The sequence below is a fragment of the Pomacea canaliculata genome, linkage group LG2 (genome assembly GCF_003073045.1).
Source record: "Pomacea canaliculata isolate SZHN2017 linkage group LG2, ASM307304v1, whole genome shotgun sequence".
Classification (NCBI taxonomy): domain Eukaryota; kingdom Metazoa; phylum Mollusca; class Gastropoda; order Architaenioglossa; family Ampullariidae; genus Pomacea; species Pomacea canaliculata.
In genome coordinates, this window is record NC_037591.1 from 37695419 (window position 1) to 37716875 (window position 21457).

Genomic DNA, 21457 nt, shown 5'->3' on the forward strand with positions numbered 1-21457 from the left:
TTCAAATAAATTTCCGCTAATCGGTCATGCGTACAACAGCAGGACATTTTATGATATATTTTATCACACACATAGCCATGAAAATATAAATTTTGCGCACATCATTCTGTGACCATCCCACCCTGTGAGACAACTTGGGGCTGCAGTATTACCTCCCCTTTACAAACTCTTTTGTCTGACTAACGTGTCGGAACCATTCACCCTTTGCTTCGACTCACATGATGAAGGCTGGGGTGCTGCCCTCCGCCTGTCGGTGTTGTGGAGAGTGGAATATATAGAATATATTATAGAATGGATTGCTGGTTCAGGTCACGTGATGCAGCCAGCCCCAGCGCCTGCGCACGAGTCAGCTTTCGTTGGAGCATGCGCGATGACAGATCTGCACCACGCTGATGGAATGCACACCTTTTCTTTCACCTGAATTTGTTTTATATCAATTGTTTGTTTGACACTACGATAGCCCGAACAGAGGTCCCTAGCGACCGGGTGAAATGTCAAAATGTCAAAACTCCGAACTGAAGACATGGCAAAACTCCGAGGGTCCAAAATGTCAAAACTCCAAAGTGCCAGAATGTTCGAATTCCGAAGTGAAGAAATGTCAAAGCTGTAAATGACCGACATGTCAAAATTCAGAACCCGAAAGTCCTATTGTATCGGCAAATGTATTAGCAAACAATCTTGGAGTGGTGCTGCATGTTGACAAAAGTGTCAATGTTCCGAACGCTCGCCACAGAACCTTTAATTTCCTGCGACCTTCACACACAACTTTGCCAAACCTCGTCAAACGTTCCACGACATTCATCAAAGGCCTCTAGCTTTCGTGTCAAGCACTTGCTCGCTGACCATGACCAAGAGAGAGCCAGGGGAAATGCGAAGGTGTAGGAATATTTGTTCTCCCCATTCCCCCCGAAAAAAGTATGCAGAGGACACGGTCAACTGATCACTGTTATGCTGTGTGGAAAAAGTCTTAACAAATCTGTTTTTAAATAAGTCAGTCATACCGAAGAAAGGCAAGAGGAAAGAAAGGGTTAAAATTTGTCAGCGTTTATCGAGACTCCTGGGGTTAATTAAACACAGAGAAGACATGTTCTTGTTTTACTTGTAGAGAGACAAGATAGACTCCCATCAGAGCAGACGACACTTGCACCAGCAGAAAAACGAGACAGGACTCTCGTGATAGCAGTTGTATACCTACAGAACTGAGAGACTAAAGTGTTGTAAATGTTATTATTGGTTGAATGTTTATATTTATTTTTTCATATTTTATATTTGGCCTAAGTTTGATTGTCCTAAAGTAATTTCGCTTCAATCTTGATTTTGCATTTAATTAAATTCTATTCAAAAGAAGTAACAGTTTTTCTTTTCTCGCATCTTTCTTCTATAGGTGAGAACTTTTCTCTGGGGGCTATCAGTAAACAATCAACAACAACGAATTAGTTCACGAGTTCCCAGTGACAGTTCTACCAATGTCAGCTCTTGGAGACTGAGAACGAGAGATGGTGTACATGCACTGCCTCAAACCTCTGCCATGGAAAATTCCGCAGCGGCCAGGTGTACTGCAGCCGCCGTGTGTTGTTCACGGAAACACCTGTACAAAGGCCGTGTTGTGGCCAACAGCTTAAAGGATTTAGCGGCGTGGATGCGCCTTTGATCCGGTGGCTGGGATTTTCTACTTAGGTCGCCCCCTGAGCTGTCCTTTTTTGCAGTCATGCTCTGTGTTTGTAATACATGGTGAGACTGTTTATGACCGAGGGATCTCAGGACACAAACCAACCTCGGCAATTCAGAAAACTGGAATTCGTATTTCGGAAAACTTGACTGCTGTGTACATCTTTGAAGATCGCTTGAAATGTCTGTTAACTCGGGAAGACAAAAAAAGTATCTATGAGCAGTTACGACCAAGTGAGGCTTTGTTGGTCAAACTCTGTTCTCTCAAAGTCTCGTGGTAAATGAGATAGTACGGTGTTTAGTCGTTTTTCGTGGTGGTGTTCGCACGCGAGACGTTCCAGGTACAGTTATGGTGCGGCTGTTCCAGCCTGTGACGCTGTTCCTTTATTTGTGCACACCCCCCGCTCTAACCATCTTCCTGGTGCGTCCTTTTCTCAAAGGACCAATGCGAGTGGATGTCCCCAGACACAATTTCTGGCCGTGGATTCCGGTGGCTACCCCGCTGGATGCAAATAACGACACACAGTTCTTCCAGACGCCAGATCACAACTTCTGGCCATTTATTCCAGTGAACAGCACGGAACAAAGGAACTCGACTTACTTTGGCCTACCTGACCATAACTTCTGGCCGTTTATACCCGTCGCGCCTCCTCCCAAAAACAAGACACGGCCTGCGCCGCCTGAACCACCGGTCCAGACAACTCCTTCTCCAGTTCTTCCGAAACCTAAGCATGGTCAGTTTTGTCTAGTTTCTATCGTTCTTCTTCCTCGTCTTTTTCTTCCTCTTTCTGTATTCTTCCTAGTTCTTGTCGCGGACTGAACGAGACAGCTGATGTAACACTTACTTGATACTTTCCTCCCATTGTCTTCCCCCTTCACATAAATCACTCCAATATTATGACTTTCAAATATACATAATAGATAAAATGTAAATAGATAAGCATATGCTGTGTTTCCAATATTAGATATAATTATAATCCTTTTGTGTTTTTAATACACGTTCGTATTAAGCTGTTAAATAAAGTGCTTTATCGTGTTCCGATAAATCGTGAAACGAACTAACCAGGGTACAACTATGCCGAGGTTCTTTCCAAATCCATTCTCTTCTATGAGGCACAGCGGTCCGGGTGGCTCCCGGAGAACCGGAAGTTGAGGTGGCGGGGTCATTCCGCGATCAGCGACAAGGGAGAATTCGGTGAGGACCTCTCAGGCGGATGGTATGATGGTAAGTCTTGTAAGCATGTCACTGTTTTCCACAGAAATGACAGGATGAGGGAAAGCTATTGAGATAAAGATAAACTGAAGAGAATAGAAGAGGGTTGCAAGATTAGTCAATCATTATCATGCAGAGTTTGATCGTTTATAATGGGATATGAATGGATTGATTCGCAAACTGATTAGTTCCACAAATCTCAAACTGACTAAAGCTAGCTAAAGTTTGCTTGTGGTACGTGATTATTTAATCTTTGTCTTCGTGTTCTATACCCCGCTGATTCCTTTCTTCGATTGTCTGAGTTCGGATAGTCTGGTAGTCTTGTCAAATATTGATATCGCTAACAGCATCTGTATTTCTGTAAGTTTTGTCCATGAACCGAACTAACAAATGACGGGTGGGAAAAATGGATGTCCAAAGATGAACAATTTATTCTGAGAATCATAAAAATCTTTTCTCTTGAATCAGAAACTTCGTGTGATGACAAAAACTTGCTTTTTTGGAAAATCAATGTCATTTATATTCCTCTGTCCTTCAGCCGGTGATTATGTTAAATTCGGGTTTCCCATGGCCGGTGCCACCAGCATGTTATTGTTCGGTCTCGTGGAGTTTAGAGACGCCTACGAAAAAGCTGGACTTTTGCCGGACATGTTGGACTGTGTTAAGTGGCCCTTGGACTATTTCATCAAAGCCCACCCGGCTAAATTCGTCTTCTACGCTCAGGTATCATCCATGTATGTGTAAGCGTTCCTGCGTGTGGGTGTCTATTTGTGTGTTTGTGTGTGTGTGTGTTTGCATCTAGTTTTCCTGTTTGAACCCCAAACCATAACCCTTCTTTTCACTCCTGTAACAGCTTTGTTGAAATAATGAAGATCTGTGAGCTTTAGGAAGGTATTTTTGTCAATAGCCAAATTTCGGCGCCTTGACTCAGTAAATGTGAAATCTGTGTAATTTCAAATAGTTCTCTAATGTAGCGGAAACTGTAACAAGAGCAGACATGGGTTTTTACTTTGCCTATTAGCTTGTGAGCGTTTGGCCGAAAAGAACTGGTTTAGCAGTTAAGCCCTCCGATAAATCTGTCCACCTGTGAACAGAATTACACAAACCCCTTTACATTCTCTCGCTTCTTTACCCTTCTCCCTTTTTCTTCTACATAATATTTTCACAAATTTCTCCTCCCTCCTCCCTCACTTTTTTTAAGGTTCACGAGTGATATTGCTATTGACTGCATACATAAATGTCTTGGAAACGATCCGCCTTAAAACCATTAACCAGTATGAAACAGAAGTTTTTACTGGACCCAAATGGGAGACTTGAAAAATATTTTACTCAAAAAATCGTTTTGCGATAATTAGCTACGTGGGTTTATAGTTGGGTGGGCAATTAAATACGCTCCTACGTGTGTTCCTACATCCATACATTTAATGATATAAAGATGATTACAAGATAACAAAATGTTTTGGCTGACCGAAAGATATTTTAAAGGAGTAGCCATGTCAGGCTGATGTGATCTTTTCTAACTTAGGTAGCCGATCCTTATGTGGACCACAGTTACTGGGGCAGACCTGAGGATATGGAGATGTACCGGCCTGCCTACAAACTGACTCCTGATGATCCTGGAAGTGACATCATTGGTGAAACAGCGGCGGCAATGGCAGCGGGCTCTATCGTATTTAAAAGTACAGGTTTGTAAGAAAAGTCTGTTTTGTGAAGAAATTAATGTGTAACATCTGGCTGGACGGAAGAAATAAGGGGTTTTAGGCAATGCTTACCAACAGTAAAGAGTTTTTGGTTTAAAAGCAGCAATAAGCTTTTGTTCATCTCACACTGACGCTTAGACTCATAAAGAAGAGGAGAGAACAGGCATTGTTAAAAAATTTATCAGGTACTTTAAAAACTTTGAACCATAAGGGAACCGTTCAAACTGTCAGTGTAAGTTAAAAGTTGAATACACAAAAAAGAGTAACCTCTGTTGGGTTCTTTTTTACAAATTAAAGACAGGAACAAAAAGGAGCTAAAGTATGAACAGAAAAAAATACATGTAGGCATGTGCTTGGTGTGTCATTTTTAGGTTTTGAGGTGGTGAAAGAGGCTGCTGTTAGAAGTTTTTTTATTGCATAGCACTAATGAAACTAAGTCGCTTTTCTCTGGCTAAAAATGGATTAAAAATCGCTTTCATGGTTTCTCCGCAGACAAAAAGTACTCAGACCTGCTTCTCAGACACGCACAAGAACTCTTTGAGTTTGCAGACCATCACCGTGGACTCTACAGCGACTCTTTGCCTATTGTTCAAGAATTTTACAGGTCTGTACTACCATATTTGTCCAGTCGTGTAACAGTAGAATATGTATACGTTTCAAGTTTGGACTAAGTGTGCACGTATACCTTTCATTAAAGTGTAGAGGCTTTCTCCTCTCTTGTTTTTTCTCTTTCTCCATGTTTTTCTCTCCCCAGTCATAGGTTCTTATTTGTAATGAGGTGCTGTTTAAGATATTTGTTTATTTAGTTTTCATTTGTATTATTTCTATTTAATCGTTCGTTCAGTCTCCATTATGCAAGAAAAGCGCTCAGTTCTTTCAAAAATGTTTATTTTGTTGTTCAATTTCCAGAGTATTTCTAGCTAAACAAGGTCATCGTGTTATTATTGTCTGAGTTGTCTCTGTCCCGACGTATTCGCGCCATTCTTTTGTCGTCGCACCTTATTTCTTAATACTGTATGGGAATGAGTCACCACTTTCTGATTGTAGTCACAAGACTCCATAATTGTCTTCATAGAATATCTAATAGTGTTTCTCTCCGCCATCAGGGGTTGTTTGCTGAGCTCAGATAAGTAGAAGCAGCTCTGGAATGGACAGAAGACCTTGTCTTCTGGTGCACGCGCTGTGTATGCGTCTTTCTCTGCCACTCCCCTTCCCACTCCAAGCTCTTCCACCTCTGTCCCAACCTTTCCTTTACGGCGAAATTGATTTCTTTATTCTCGTCATTTGCGCGGCGCCGGTGCCGTGAAAAAGGTTTTGTGCATAAAAATCAGGGAGATCGATGACGTGTCTATCGCAATAATCTCCTGCTGCTCACAGTCTTCCAGGATCGCAACTCTTTTCACCGATCCTCCTCCCGTTTCAAAGCACTGTCCTGCCTCCAGCGCCGTCCTTGAAACGACTACTGTCATCTTTTCTTTCAACAGTAGAAAGTTTGACAAAGTCATTCTACCTTTCCTTTTCTTGTCAGGTGGTAGAAATGCAGACCCTTTGACACGTTAACTAGGCTGTTACCGTTCAAAATAGAAAAAAATGTCTTGGTCTTCTGCGTATTAATTTGCTGCTTAGAGTAGTTTTCATGCAATCAAGACGAAAAACCAACAGAAATATTGTAGTAGAGAGAGAGAACAAAGGACGACTTTGAAAGTTTTTTATCAGACACGTATGCTTCTCACCAAAGATGATGAAGGTACAAGAACAAAAAAAGGAAAAGAAACAAATAACTTAAGCGCCCATGAATGGAAAAAACTGGATGCGCTGTAATTAAATATTTGCTGCATGTACAGTTTGTGTTCATTTCGCTTAATTCTGCGATTGATGAAAAATGATTTGTCAGTTCTTCAGGCTACGACGATGAGCTGTCGTGGGCGGCTGCCTGGCTGTACAAAGCCACGAGGAACGAGCGATACTTGGTGCGTGCAGAAGAAACCTACCACAGCACCGAATGCTGGGCGGTGTCTTGGGACGCCAAGGATTGTCTGGCAGCAGTGAGGCTTGTTGAAGTAGTCGTGTAACAATAAGTTTTCAGAAATGTTTCTATCCAAACTGAACGTACGAATTTAGTTAAAACCAGATTTTTAAAATGAATATCCTCGCATTTTTTTATTTTTGTTCTTAGCGGTACAGCTGGTAATTAATCACCTGTCCGGGTGTACTTCAAAGCTACGTCTGTTGAATTTCTCGGGTTTTAACCAAAGATTGATGTTCTACAATGTTATTGTGTCTTGTCAAATTAGGCAATGCATTGAGCTTCAGTCGTGGAGAGAAGAGGTTGAATTCTAGACAGAGTGTTTGATTACAATGTTTTAGTACTATCTCACAGTTTAAACAGATAATGATTTAAATATATGCTCTTTGGCTTTTTATGGTTCTTCTCTTTTTGTCATTCAATTGTTAGTCTCTATTCATCACTTGGTACTTAAAGAAACCTAACAATACTCCTTGCAAACTTGAAAATGTTCTGTTGTGTAGATGTTGCTTTTCCAACTAACCAAGAGAGAGAAGTATCGATATGATATAGAGAGAACGATGGCGGCCTGGATGCCTGGTGGTTCTGTCCCCTACACCCCCGAAGGCTTGGCGTTCCGAAGTCAGTGGGGCCCTCTGAGATACACAGGTTGTCTTCTCACTCTCTGGTGAAGTAAATAGAAAGGTCTGGAGTGCGTGAAGGTGTGTCAACTATTTGATTGAGAGGTTTATTTTTCTAACGAAGCTCAAGACCATCTAGCTGCAGTCTCCACATTTGCTTACGTCATGCCGCTGGTGCGGACGGAAGATCAGTTAGGGATCCCAGGTGCATTTAATCAAGATTCCTCTTGCTGACAGCGAGAATTAACACTGTTGGCTGAGAAGATTTACAAAGACGTGTCTGGGTGAAGGAGTTGGTGGAGTTGAGCGACAATGGCGGCGGTGTGTCGGCTGCCGAGACCAATGACGTCAAACATGAATTTTTGATGACGTCTTAGCACAAAGTACGCGTAGTGTTAAAAATAGACGAAGGCGAAGAAGTTCTACAGACCACGTCCGGCAGTTCTATACACCACGCGAGAACTAGGGATTGTGGGAACCTCGTATATCTCAGGGGGTAGTAACACCTTGGTCTAAATGGTGGCATGTATCTTTTTACTTTTCTCTCATCTGCCTCTTCTATCGTCTACCTGGTCTATCCCTCTTTTGTATTTTTCCCTTTCTCGTTTCTAAGAACGAAGGAGATGCGTGGCGTGGTCCCGTTTCCTGGCTCTAAGCACCAGACGTATATTATTAACAAAATAATAAAGACCGACTGACATACTGAAAACGACTAAAGTGCATTTAAAACACAAACATTTACCAAATTAGACTAATAATGTTCTTGAAATGAGCTGACATACGGTGTCTTTTCGTCATAAAAATAAATCATATTGAAATATTTGTTTATGTTACAATATTTTTTTTTCTCCAATTCTAGCAAACATGGCAGCCATGGCGCTAGCTGCGGCTAACGCAGGAATCAAGCCTCTAGAGTACAGGCTGTGGGCCAGACAGCAAGTTCATTACATGCTTGGAGATGCGGGACGAAGCTATGTCATTGGGTTTGGCGAAGACTACCCGAGACGACCCCACCATGCCTCCAGGTAAACACGACAATCATGGGTAGCCTCCAGCCAGACAAAGCCTGGTAATCGCAGTTCCGGCGATCTGGGTTCGTTTTAAGGTTCGGACCCCATTAACATTAATATCGCCACGACTGTGCTTTTTTTAAGGCCTAGGGGGCGGTGAAGCCGAACTTTCTCTTCAAAGACGAACGGTGGCCGTCAGAAGCGAAGGGAAGACCTCTGTACTTAAGCGATGCCAATTTACTGAATTTTTTTTCAGCACCACGAAAACAATGTTTATTTGTGAGAATTGTCAAGGCCAATGCTAACATGACCTCCGAGCGACACAGAAATAAAAAGAAGTGAAACAAAGGTCTTGTGCATGAGCCATTTTACATCAATTTCCACTCGTAGTGTTGATGACTATCATTCTTCTTGCGAAATGAGGTTTGTAATTCGTATGCTTTCAGCCACTTATTCATGTTCGGCGGTGTTTGTCCCTATGTTTTTCAGTTTTATTTCTTTTTTCCCCTTTATTTCTCAGCTCATGTTACCCGCAGCCTGCCGACTGTTCCTGGTCAGCGTTCACCAGCTCCGACCCTAACCCGATCACTCTGTACGGCGCGCTGGTTGGTGGCCCCAGTATGGACGACAGCTTCTCTGATTCCCGCAGCGACTACTACCAGAATGAAGTCACGTGTGACTACAACGCGGGCTTCCAGTCGGCTGTAGCAGGTGATCCTTTATTCGAATGGGTATACACCTGTCTAAATCCCTCCTTCTATTTAAAAATCTCACGTCGGTCAAGTGCTTGGGCGAGGGCACAACGATGATCTGAAACTTATGAATAAACTGGATAGATAATGACTGGTTGTGCTTTAAGCCGACTAGCCACCATATTGGAAGTCGTGAGCTGATATCCTCTCTGTATTTCGGATGCGATGCGATTCTATTTTCATGTTTTTCAATGTTGTATGCTTTTCGTTTTCTTGAACTGCTTTAATTCTTTGATTTCAAAACTGAGAAGATAGGTGTCAACCTGTGTTCATATCCAGTGCTGCTTTGCATGACATTGGGGATAGTAAAATGGCTGTGTGGTGGCTCCAGCAAGTTCTGTTTCAGTTGGGCTCCTTAGATTTTCTAAAGTATGTCTCCGCTTATAATATGCAGTGATCACCCTTTACTGCTGCTCGTGGCTGAAGTTCTTCGTTTTATATCATGATTGTGATTGTGGTCAATTACTGTGACATGTACAGCTCAGTGAGCTTGCCAGTTGACTGAATATTGCGCTATACAAATGATCTTTGACAGTAGCAGTAGTATGGATGCAGCGGGTTTTTAGGTTTAACACACGGTGAATGGGTCGAACTGATATTTTCATGCATGTGAATGAAATACGAAGGCTGACACATCGACACCTTCAAATGGCGGTGTCAAGGTCTTCGTCGACTTTCTGAAAACTTCTGCTCCTCCTCTCTCATCTTTTTCGCTTGCTGAATTCCAATTATTCGTGTAGCCAGCATATTCGCTTGCGCCGTGGGCATGCCCAGTGCGTATTATACTGTACTTCACTTCCTCTCCTTGCCATGACCAGGAATCTGTACTTAACAGCCGTTGCTGCCCTCGGGACCAGAAAGTCCTCGTCGTTATAAAACTTTGTCGTAAATGTTCTGAACCACTTGAAACTGTTCAGCAGAACGTGGAATGTCTCGAAACTAACTATATAAAAATTTAGGACTGCTATAATTAGATTTATCTGTCAACATCTTTTTATGAAAGCCACCTTGTTTGAAATCTCAGTGCACCCGTATGAAAGTATCCAGGTCCATAATTAACATGGACAGGAGGAACAAAGTAAATACCTTGAACACAGTGCTGACTCCTTGTTCAAGCTCCTTGGTATAGCTCAAATAAATCTCATCTCTAACTGATCTTTAACTGTGGACACCAGACCTCGAATATAGACATCGAATGTGATTTCATAATTAAAAATTTTTATTAGAAAAGGCGGACAAAGTGCTATTCGTTAATTTTCATTATAGATAAGTTCTGACTTAAACTGCCCGGAGAATCACATCAACACGAACACAAATTCCGATTGTTCCTCACAACTGCAGGACGACTCTGTGGTCAGCAATCACGATCGGGGCATCAGATAAAGGGCATCGGAAGAAAGGGGTTGAGCTCTGACTTAAGCCGTAGGCTATTTCATCTCTGTTTCATTGGGTAGATGATGCCAGGTGGAGTGATTTGACCCTGAATATTTCTTTCTAACGACATATAATATCGAAGACTATAAAACAGTGAAGTCAACGGTTAGATAACTTTAAATATCTCCCTCAAGGACTGCGAGATATCAAAGAATTTCTTCTTGCATTAGGCCACAGCCTGATGGTCACCTTTCTCGACTTCGGACCAGAAGTAGAGGGTTGCACTCCGTCTTCTTCCCTATGAACCACTTACAGTTCACAATAGTAATAAAAAGGTTACACAGTTTCTCTGTAATGCTGAGCCTCCATGCAGCTGATCTCACAAATGAGCATTTTCACTCTCTCACACCCACCCTTTTGATTAGAACACACTCTTGTCTTCCACCCTAGAAAATCAACTGCTTTTATTTATTTTAACAGGTTTGATGCAGCTGCAGATACGTGAAAACAACCTGCAGACTTTTCCTGGACTACGGTCAGCAGCGCACGAGACATCAGTGCAGAGTGGTCACCGGAACACATCCTTCGGTAAAATCGCGACCGACGTGGAGAAACGCGTGCAACCGGGATCCACTCTTCAAAGGTTGCTAAATCATCACCTGATGTCGGACAAACTGCGAAACAGCTACGCCCAGCCCAGAGGCCGCAGACCAAAGATCCTGAAGCGAGAAAGTGTTTCTCGTGAAAGTCGACAAGGAGAAAAGCATCTGCATCCTCAGCGAGGTTATTCACCTCATCAGTCACAGCAGCAAGATCCTCTGCATAATGAAAGCGCGAAACTTGAACTCGGCAGTGATCACGTGATCCAACACTGGCATGAGCATACAAATACTACGATTCCGCGAAAAACTACCGGGAGATCATTATCAGGATCACAATCCTCCACAGCGAAGACTGTACATTGAGCGAATTCATTGCCTGCATAAGGAGTTTCTAATAAAATAACTGTGATCGAACATTCTGATGAATATGCATAACAGATCAGCCCCTTTATGCACATAAAGACAAATCTTCCCACCGAAAGCGGCCTCATTTTGAGTTAAGCTTTTGGAAGCAATGCAAAGCATTCAGTGCGTGTTATTATGTGGCGTATGCTTCGACAGATGATGTTTAATAGTTGAAGGAAGGAAATAAATGTTGCGTTCAAGCCATGTTTTTTTATACCTTCTGTTCCTTCTTTGTTGTGGCAATGATGATCAGACAAGCACAGTACCTATGATCGTCTTGATTCTCAATCTTTAGATAGACTAGTACCAAACAATTTAACAAAATCATAGATCAGCACTCTGTACTTAGTTAAAGTCCAAACTACAGTGTGGACATGATTTTTAAACTGCCTGTCATTCTATTCTTGCATAACACAGTTCTGCGTAGTACTTCTGTAGAAAACACAAATTTGGTTAGTTGGCAATGCTGCTCTCCAATGGAAATTTTTGTCTGCGAAAAAGGGAAAGCTGATCAATTCACTGAAAGATTTGGCGCAAATCGACAGTAGCAACAAGCAAAGGGAAGTAATAACATGTATAGCACATTTTATGAATACAGGAGTTATTTCTCTTATATGAGGCACCTCGTACATTTACAGCATCCCTGTTAAATGCTTGTTTTGTTAGTTCGTTTAGGGTTAGGGTTTTCTAACTAAAAATGGCAATAACATGTAGTATAATCTTTAGTTCTGAATGCATTTTAAGGCACATGCGCGATTATCAATTATTGATAATGATAATGAAAATTTTGTAAAGTGCACTTCACGGCCCCGTGTGGATGTAAGCTCAATGTATTAAAGGTTTCAGATGTAGACACAGTTCAAATAGAAAGGGACAGAGAATTCCAAACAGCGAGACATGAAAAGGAAAAGGAGTACTGTATATGCCGAATTTATCCCATCTGATGCATGTCACAGAGAGGAAGGCAGCACAAACAGACCGAAGAGACCAACTCGAGTGGTAAGGCGGTCAGTAGCTCAGACAGGTCTGTTGAGGCCAGAAAATGGACTTGTCTACTAAACTGACGTGAGATTCTAGGGATAATGTGTCGATGAAAGATTCTGGACAGTCAAAACCGACAAAAGTAAAGGCAACAGTCTTTCACAAGTGGGGTTTAGTACATGTTGACAATAAGTGATTAATGATGCGTGTGATAAATGGAATCACCAGGTTCAGGTTTTAATCATACTACAGTCACTCATTACAAGTGATTACAGGTCTCGTTTTCGGCTTTCTGAAATACTCAAAACCACAGGTAAACCACGATAAATTGCCATATGTCGATCGTTCTTGCGATTGCATGCTGTCTGCGAGAAGATCGAAACACCTCTAATCTAAATGTAGTTTCTTTAATTTACTTTGGTTCTTTTACTTTTTGACTGTGCGACGTAATGACGTTAAATTATCTCGCTGATCCGACACATTTAAAACTAGTTTCAGTTCAGCGCCCCGACAATTAACATCGAGAGGATGTGACGAGCTTAGAGTAGATAACTCTCGATGATATCTAAAAGTGCTGTCCCCTTTGTTTGTGTGTATACGGCGACAGACTTGAACCACCAATTAAGTTCGTGCTTGAACTGAACTACGCGCTAGAAAATCCTGAAATCGACAACGACTTCAAGCTGGCTTCATGATGGTACTTTTTCATGACATTTTTGTTGATATTGTTTATTTTTAATGGTAGTAAATGTGCTGGATCAACGCTCAAGTCACTGTGATGAAAAAATGTCTTGTCCGGAGAGGGAGTACTCATAGCTGTTGCCGATTTCGCATGCCTGCGTGCCAGAAAAACTGGAGGAGGAGGATGTATCGCGTGTGATGCGCTTGGGGGTGTAAGTGGATCATGGAGGTGTTAAGCTGTGAAATGAACAGAAGTGTATAGTGGTCTAGTGTACATACCAGCGTATATGTTGATGTTTATAAGTGTTATTGAAATGAAACTTAAAACCGGCTGTAAGCGCAATAAATTACACACTGAAATTCTCTCTCATTTTCTTCAAACTTTCAGATTCGTTCGGGAATATCTACTAATCAGGGAGATAATTTCAGTGACTCTGAATCTGACTGGGATACCAGTGTTGACATCGATCCCACAGGACAAAGCAGCCGTAGAGAGCAAGAAGAGGAGCCTCAACCTAAATCACGCCATAATATAAATCGTAAGGTTTCTTTCAAAAGATTCTAAACAAACTAAAAATGTTTTAATTTTGAGTGCCGAATTGAACAACTTAAATAAAATTTGTCACTTTTTGATTATATACTAAATGTATTTAAAACTCATCAAGCACAATCTGAAGTTTTTATTAGTTATTTAATGATTTTGGTCTCTGTACTTTGCTTGATTATCATTATCATCATTATAAAACCTGTAATCCTTGCATCATAGTGATTCCTGTAATGATTCTTTCACAATATCCCTTTAAGTTGTTCTCCCACCCCATTCCAGCTTTTTTTAATACAAGAAAATATCACTTATATATTGTTTATCAGATTTAGATATCCAAAGACCTTTTTTTCAAAATGCATGTTGTCTTCATTCAAAAGTTTCATTTTTTAATATTTTGTATTTTTTAGTTCTGATAAACTTTATATTTTGGGACTTTTCTATCTTTTGTGACATAATACATTTACTAATAATCTCAGCAGTTTTAATTGATATGAAAGAAGGATCAGAATTTACTCAAGTTTTCAGGAATGGGGGAGGGTTGGTTTGATTTTGCTATGGGGAGTTTTTCATGCTTTTATAAATTTCATTACCCTCTTTTCTTCTTTGACTAGGAAAATTTGAAGAAGCCCCAGTTGGCATGAAAAGGCAACAGGTCAATGACAGAGGTGATGAAGTTGGAGAGGCTCAGTCAAATCCTGGTGTTTTTAATGCTGCTAATGCAAATAAAATGCTGGCTCCAAAGTGAGTTTGTCTTACAGACACAAAAATGATTTTGTCCTTAGGCACACACACCCACACACATTTGTTTTTACAAGGACATACATATACATGCACATGGATCAGGTTGGAGATCATTGGTAAGAGGATACAACTAAAAGATCATCACCAATATACATTTCCATATAGAAGAAAAAGAAATTAGTGGACTTGTTTTTTTCTTCACTTTCATTTATTTATTCTTTCTTCATTCATTATTTTTCACCCTATTTTTAGTTTTGTCATACTGTTATGTTGAACAAAGGGATACACAAACCATGTTCAAACAAAATTAACTGCACTAAAATGAATACTTTCAACAAATATATTGGTTTTTTTCTAACTTAAGAGGTACTCTGAACATTTGTACAAATGAACAGGAAATCCATAGACCTCTGTCATTACTTGTACAGTAATAGTATTACCATTTATCCTTCTTTACAGTCAACGACTGGTTATTTTTAATTTTCTGCAAGGGTACAGGCTGAAAAAAATAGATGAATATCTCTGAACTGCTGGCGCTCTGCCCAGACCAATTTTTAGTCTTTCACAAAGTTGCTGTCTCAGCAAACCATATGATAATTTAATACACAAAACTGCAGTTAAATTCTTTACAGTCAACAATATACTTGCAATAATGTTACTTGGTTACTTTTTATTTACTTAGTTACATTTTAGGCAAAAGTTGTTGGCCTTTACTTTGCACAACTCTGAGCCAGTGAACTAAAAACAAAACAGACCTTAAAGATTGAGCTCCATCTGCAGGAGGTCTTGAATTGTCTGTTCTTCTTTATCATGTTGACAGTTTAACTGGAAGTAAATTTTATTAATTCCCTTGTTCTAGAAGTTAATGCAGAATATTTATCTAGAGATATGCATCCATGATCATAGAATGGAATGGTTACTTGTGTGCAGCTGCATGTGGGTTAATTTTGGCATTTTTTCAACTGCTATACTTTGTTGACAATTTTGCTGTTCACTGTAGCTAACTTTGTTGGTTGCTTATTCCAGTGATAGAGTTTCGCATGGCTTACACAGCTCTAGTCCTGTTCCCCCTTATACTTCAGGATTCCAAGAGATTATTATAGGTTTGTGATTCACAAATCTTTCTCACATTCACTGACTACTTTTATTTTCCTTTTTTTCTAATTAATCCCTCCTTCATTTTGCTTTTATCACCTCATCGCTCAGCCCAACTGCTGTACTTTTGTGTTCATCATTGTTTTACCTAATATTTTAAACACACGTTGCAAATTTCTTGAACTTGATTATTTTTCTTATGCTGAAAATAAGATATAAGTAAACTTTCAGTTTTTACAAATAACATTTTTAAAACATTAACGCAATGGGCATTTTTATTCAGTAAAAATAGACATAAACTTAGTATTTGAGGTCACATTTTTTGAGAGACAAAGTATCTTTAATATGATGATAATTTTGTTTTAATCCAAGTTAATGCCAGCAAATATATTTCAAATGTTTTAAGTCTACTTCATGATGCTAATCATATGCAGATGAAGATGATAAAGATGTGAGCTCCACCTATGCTGTACCAGACAAAACACAGAAAAGCAGTAAATACATGCCTACACCTACACAACGTTTCATCCATAAGCCTAATGCAGGTATTGTGTCATTTTTGCTCACTTTTGATGAACATGTAATTGTCTTCTAAATAAAAACTGAGCTTTGTCTTGATAGTATCTTTGCCTATATGTTACAACCTTTTAGAGGCTGTACTCTTCAATTTTTGAGAACATTTCTTGGTACATTTACAAAGCAGCACCTGCAAACATCATTAAAGAAACAATGTGTAGAAATCTGTGTTCACTGGAGCAATGTTTAACAAACTGTAGGAACTGAACTGTCTGGACAGGCATCTTCTCCTGCATGGCAACATGAACTGACATATATAAGAACTTGAAAGATATGCATAGAATAATGCTTGCTTTCTTTTCTTCAAAGATGTGGAATTGTGGGAAGACTCAGATGCAGAACAGAGAACATTACAAGAGCTGCACACAAACCTGCGCAAGGAGAAGACTCGAGAAATGGAAAATGAAGCTGCTCGCTTACAAACTCAAGCAAGAGGTAATTTAGTGATTGTTTTTCCTTCAAAAAGATATTGCTGGACTGAAGGAACTTGTTTAATAACTACAGGAACTCATAGACAAAAGCTTGGTTTCTGCAATCTTTGTGATGTTTTCATCTGTACATTGTGTTTAACTTGTGAAATACTGTCGAGAAAGGGACATGTGACCATGTGAGTATTGTATCTTCTTATTATTAGAACATGGTTTATGGTTGATCACAGACATTTGAGCATCCAAAGAAAGAGACTTGCATCATAAGAAAGAGCTATCTGTACATCTACAGACACACTTTATGCAGATGTACTTTTATACTTGATGTGGTTGTAGAAATATAATAAAACAGCATGACAAGAAGAGAAAAGAAAATAAATTTATATGGTTTGGTTTTTTTTTTCTGCCTCCTTCAGAAAACAACATGCGTACTCCAGTAGCTCCTCAATCTGTCTCACTCTTTGAAAGATGGACACGCAGTCAGGAGGACAGACAGAGGCAGAAAGAAGTATGAGTTATGATCACTTTTCTGAACTGGATTAGCTGGGCCTGTAGGGCACATTAATTACTTTCTCATCAGCATATTACACATTTTATTTCAGTCTGCCTTCTACATGTGGCCATAATAATGTGTGCATGAATAATTGTTTTCAATTATGCATTTCATTTTTATAAATGTTTCCCATGACCTACAGCTTGTTGTAATACAAAACATTTACAGTCTCAAGTGAAGGCCTCTACAGCAGTGGTTCTCAAAGTTTTTCGGACCGCGGACCACTTTACTTAAGTAAGAGCTACGGCGGACCACCAAGGCCTAAGTAAAAAATTATGGCGGACCACCAAGGCCTAAAAATCACTCTGTACTATGTATTTCAAATTTAAATTGCAGCATTTGTTTCATTAAAATTCAAAACTAAATTTCCTTTTGTAAAAGTAATATAGTAATAAGTTGACATAAAACTACTTATACCTCGTTATTTGTAATTAAAATGTTAATGCGAGGAATGCATCAATTTAAACATCACTTTGATGTCAGCCGCGGACCACCTGACTTATGCCCGCGGACCACTAGTGGTCCGCGGACCACACTTTGAGAACCACTGCTCTACAGCATCAGTATCAAGAAAAAAAAATCTAGTCTCTTATCTCCCTTATTTTCTCACCTTTTTAATGTGAATAACACTGAATAGAAAAAATCTTTATCAGGAGCAAGGCCCACAACGCAAGAAAAGCATCAGTAGTCCTCCAGAAAACTGGTCTCCTGACACAGGCATGAATGGAAGTGCACTTACAAGAGCGTTAAATACACCTCCTCAGCCACTGTTTGTCAGTGATGCTGGAAGCAAAAGGTTTAATGCTTTTCAACATTTATTAACAGTTAATTTCTTGCCATTTTGTTTTTGTAACTGTATATTTTTCTGCATTCCCAATTCCCTTTTTTGGGTGGATTTCATTAGTGTTCTTTTTTTAAATTTAATCCCATGAAAATTTCAATTATTTTACTATCTCCAGGCATATATATTTCTTGAACAAGGGTCATGTTGAGTACTATGATGTTGATGAAGAAGAGACGGACGCAGTTATGCCAAAAGTTGCAGAAAGGTATATTACATATTTTTAAATGTGCTAGCTCTTGATGCTAATACATGTTTCTTAAGTACAGAGACATGGTAATTACTTATATATTTGTCATCTTCTGCATATATTTATTCTGTAGATGTTGCCCATATTATTGATGGTGGAAGAAAACACGAAAACAAGAGATGACACATTAAATCTAGCTACTGAATACCAACATTATCATAATTTTCACCATTTTGCTTCCATTATTAGATTTTTTTTTTATTTTTTTTTTGCTTTTCACATTATCTGCCACTTACAAGTTTTGTTATAAGTTATAAGTGATTATTAGCATGCCTTTGAATTTCAGGGTGGAAAGATATGTCCGACGGATGTGGCAAGAGATCTTTAGTGTTCTTCGCATACTTGCATCCTTCATTGTTGTTTTTACAACAGAGTTGATTCATTTTGGCACCAGTTTTGTATTACGTCCTCTCTTGGTTGGCATTATTGCTTCTTTTGGAAACCAACTTATTAAGCCAGTTCTAGCCAGTGTATTCAGCATGATCATTCAGCCCATTTTCATCTTCATGTGGAACATTATGTCAGCCATTAAACATCTTCTTATGCCAGCGATTGATATTCTTGGATCCATCACTTCCAGACTGTCCATTTTATTTGCCTCTTTACGACTAGTAGAAGTAAATCTTGCTGGAACCTCTAGAGGACATAATCCAGACAAGGAGTATCTACAGAGGAGAGATGGAGGGGAGGTGGTTTAAAAGAGGTTAGTATCGGCTACATGTCTCATGGTCTGGAATACCTTCCTGCTGTGATAGCGTATGCATCAGGAAGGGTGTTTTTTTGCTTTAATTTCTACATTTGTATCTTTCTGAAACATCATAGATTTGAGTGACCAATTTCTCCTGAACTTTTTAATGGTTTTGAGTTTGGTTAACATTTTTCATCATTTTTTTTTAACCTATTTTATGGCAATAGATTCTAATTCCATGTTTTCCTTACGACTTGGTTTCCTCCATACTTTGAGTTAACATAGATCTGCTAGAAATGCTGCCACCTTGTTAAATGGGAAGAAGAAATAACCAGAAGACTTATTTGAGAAAAGCAAAGGCAGCAACCTGTGTCCTCCCCGCACACCTCCTAAACTTTTGCGCCTTTACTTTTGTTTGCTGATCTGATTTCTTCTGAGACATCGAAATATAGCAGTTAAAAGTGACTTTAAATATCAGGACTCATAAAGTTGATTAATTTTAGAGTGCACAGATTTTTAGAAGATGTCCTGACTATTAACACAGTGAAAACTCAGTTTTGAACTGCATGTTTTAGACTGATAAAATGTAATTCATCATCACAGGAGAATTGTGAGTTAAGTCACTTTGGCTGTGGTTTATTTTGCTACGAAAATGTTGTGATTAGACTCCTTATTTTAATCAATTAACATGTAAAAATCTTGCTTACTATATGTTAAACCATTTGAATGGAAAACTGGCATGTCTAAGCTGTAATCTGTGAAATTTATGCAAAGAAAAGTGCAAAGAAAACTACTAAATCAGTTTTTGAATGTTGTCTGCAGACATTTCTTGTATTTTAAAATTAAAGTAACTGTTTTCTATATATTTGAGAATGTTTACATATGTTGGAGCGTTCATTAATTTTTTTGTATTTCTGTTCCTGCTGCATGGAAAAAATTGTTAGCAGAATGCTGCTTGATTCAATCACCACACACTTTTGCTGCTAATCAGTTGGTGGTTTTACACTCATTTTATTTGAACCCTAGAGCTGTCGATGACTCTAGATGAGAAACAGCTGCATTCATTGAATTAATTCTCCCCAGAGTTACATACTTTGAAATTTCTTTAGTTACATGGTATTATACATCTACATTTTGTTGTGGATTCTTTTATTTCACCTGGGGCCTCTTCGGGCACAACTGTGTCATGTCTCATGTGTTCGAGACAAGACATCAGAACCTGACTCCAGATGAGTCAGATGTGTACAATCACGGACATGTGAATAAACTGGAAGCTAATTTGTACACACCTGCCTCATTTTAGTAGTTAACTGAAAAAAAATCATCTGCCAGCAGTCCAGTAATACAAGTTCGTGGTACAGTAGACCTGGACGGTGCAGAAAGGTTCACAGAGCACCTCATGCATGCTTTAAGGTTGTTCATTGTCTGTGAAAATTATTTTAGGGCATATATCTTATCATCATCTATTTTATAAAATATATCACTGTCTTGCATACAGAAAATATGCTCAGTATTTTGTTCTCAACCAAGAGCTTTTTAACTGTGATACGATTTATGATTTTGGATGATGCATTTTTTCCTCCCATTTTGTACTGTTGAAAGATATTCCTGATTATTTTCACTTTCTTTGCCTGTTTTAAAATCATCTGGATTGTTGGGTGGGAGGTTTGTGCCATTTAAAGGACATATTATTCAATCACTTTTAATATTAAAAAAAAACTAATGATGAGGTAGAGATAATGAACACACGTTTTATTTTGCCTATCAATGCCTGTAATAAAAGCAGCAAAGAAGTAATATTATTGTAGCATTCTTTACACATGAAAGAATACTCACATTGAACAGATTCCTTAAATATGGAGTTACTACGCCTGTAATGAATATTTGTCTCATAAGAACCTGTTTCCAGAGAAATATCCGTCCAGTGCATGTCTGAGGTGTACAATATATATCATGTTTAAACAAAATATTTGTTGTTAGCAACCCTTTGTGTTGCAAGGCTCAACCTTTAACTGAATTTTCTTTACTTGCAATGTGTCTTTACATGTATAAATTTGTAAGATGTTATTTTATGTGTTTATACATACAATTATACATTTTATTTTGGCACCAGTTTTGTATTCCATCCTCTCTTGATGAAGCGCAATTATTATAAGAAATATAATAAAGCAATTAGTATTTATAATTAGGGGCCTGATCTCATGCAACAATTCCTATACTTGGGTACATTAGAGACTGGTTGTGCATTATTTCATTAAATGTGATTGCAATTTGTGCCGGTCTACTGATATATAAGTATATAGTGAATGTACTTAAATTACTTCTGTTTTAATGTCCTTTCTCTTCCCCCACCCTTCCATCTCCCACAACCCATCGATACTCCGATCCTGTTCCTTTCTACCATCTTGTCTTTGGTCTCTGTTTTCCAGTGTATGGATCATTATTAAGTGTAATAAGTAATCGATTATAATATTCATGTGTTGCATTCAATAAAATAAAATATACTCTTTTTAACTGGTGTCCTCTTTTTTAACTCAACCACCAGCCCAAGAACAGCTAGGTTTGGGTGCATGGATAATAATGATAAATGTTCACACCCTTGTTAAAATGTTCCACCCAGTTTTTGCTGATGCTTGTACTTTTAAATTTATGTACATCTAAATCTAATCTTTTTTTATTGTCTCTGCTACCTTGTCACCCTTTTTT

The 21457-nt window shown here is 39.0% G+C and overlaps 2 protein-coding genes across 2 annotated transcripts; both read left to right on the forward strand.

Moving 5' to 3' along the window:
• Positions 1–1412: 1412 nt before the first annotated feature.
• Positions 1413–11565, forward strand: LOC112556706 (endoglucanase 4-like). The gene is made up of 10 exons (XM_025225949.1): positions 1413–2402; positions 2735–2893; positions 3420–3604; positions 4407–4566; positions 5074–5185; positions 6476–6626; positions 7111–7255; positions 8087–8252; positions 8758–8948; positions 10844–11565. Exons 1-10 carry the CDS (start codon positions 2018–2020, stop codon positions 11326–11328), a joined length of 2139 nt encoding a protein of 712 aa, XP_025081734.1. The 5' UTR covers positions 1413–2017; the 3' UTR covers positions 11329–11565.
• A 1329-nt stretch (positions 11566–12894) lies between these two features.
• On the forward strand, positions 12895–21262 carry LOC112556711. The gene is made up of 10 exons (XM_025225958.1): positions 12895–13048; positions 13421–13571; positions 14191–14320; positions 15347–15423; positions 15850–15960; positions 16301–16426; positions 16836–16927; positions 17626–17768; positions 17932–18021; positions 18350–21262. The coding sequence occupies exons 1-10, from the start codon at positions 13043–13045 to the stop codon at positions 18759–18761; spliced, it is 1338 nt and encodes a 445-aa protein (XP_025081743.1). The 5' UTR covers positions 12895–13042; the 3' UTR covers positions 18762–21262.
• The last annotated feature ends 195 nt before the right edge of the window (positions 21263–21457 follow it).

Coding starts and splice junctions, on each gene's coding strand:
- LOC112556711 (XM_025225958.1), top strand. Junction 15,424..15,849: donor ATTCCAAGAGATTATTATAG/GTTTGTGATTCA, acceptor AATCATATGCAG/ATGAAGATGATAAAGATGTG. Junction 17,769..17,931: donor AGTGATGCTGGAAGCAAAAG/GTTTAATGCTTT, acceptor TACTATCTCCAG/GCATATATATTTCTTGAACA.
- LOC112556706 (XM_025225949.1), top strand. CDS start 2,018: ATGGTGCGGCTGTTCCAGCCTGTGACGCTGTTCCTTTATTTGTGCACA. Junction 2,403..2,734: donor TCTTCCGAAACCTAAGCATG/GTCAGTTTTGTC, acceptor CGAACTAACCAG/GGTACAACTATGCCGAGGTT. Junction 4,567..5,073: donor TATCGTATTTAAAAGTACAG/GTTTGTAAGAAA, acceptor GTTTCTCCGCAG/ACAAAAAGTACTCAGACCTG.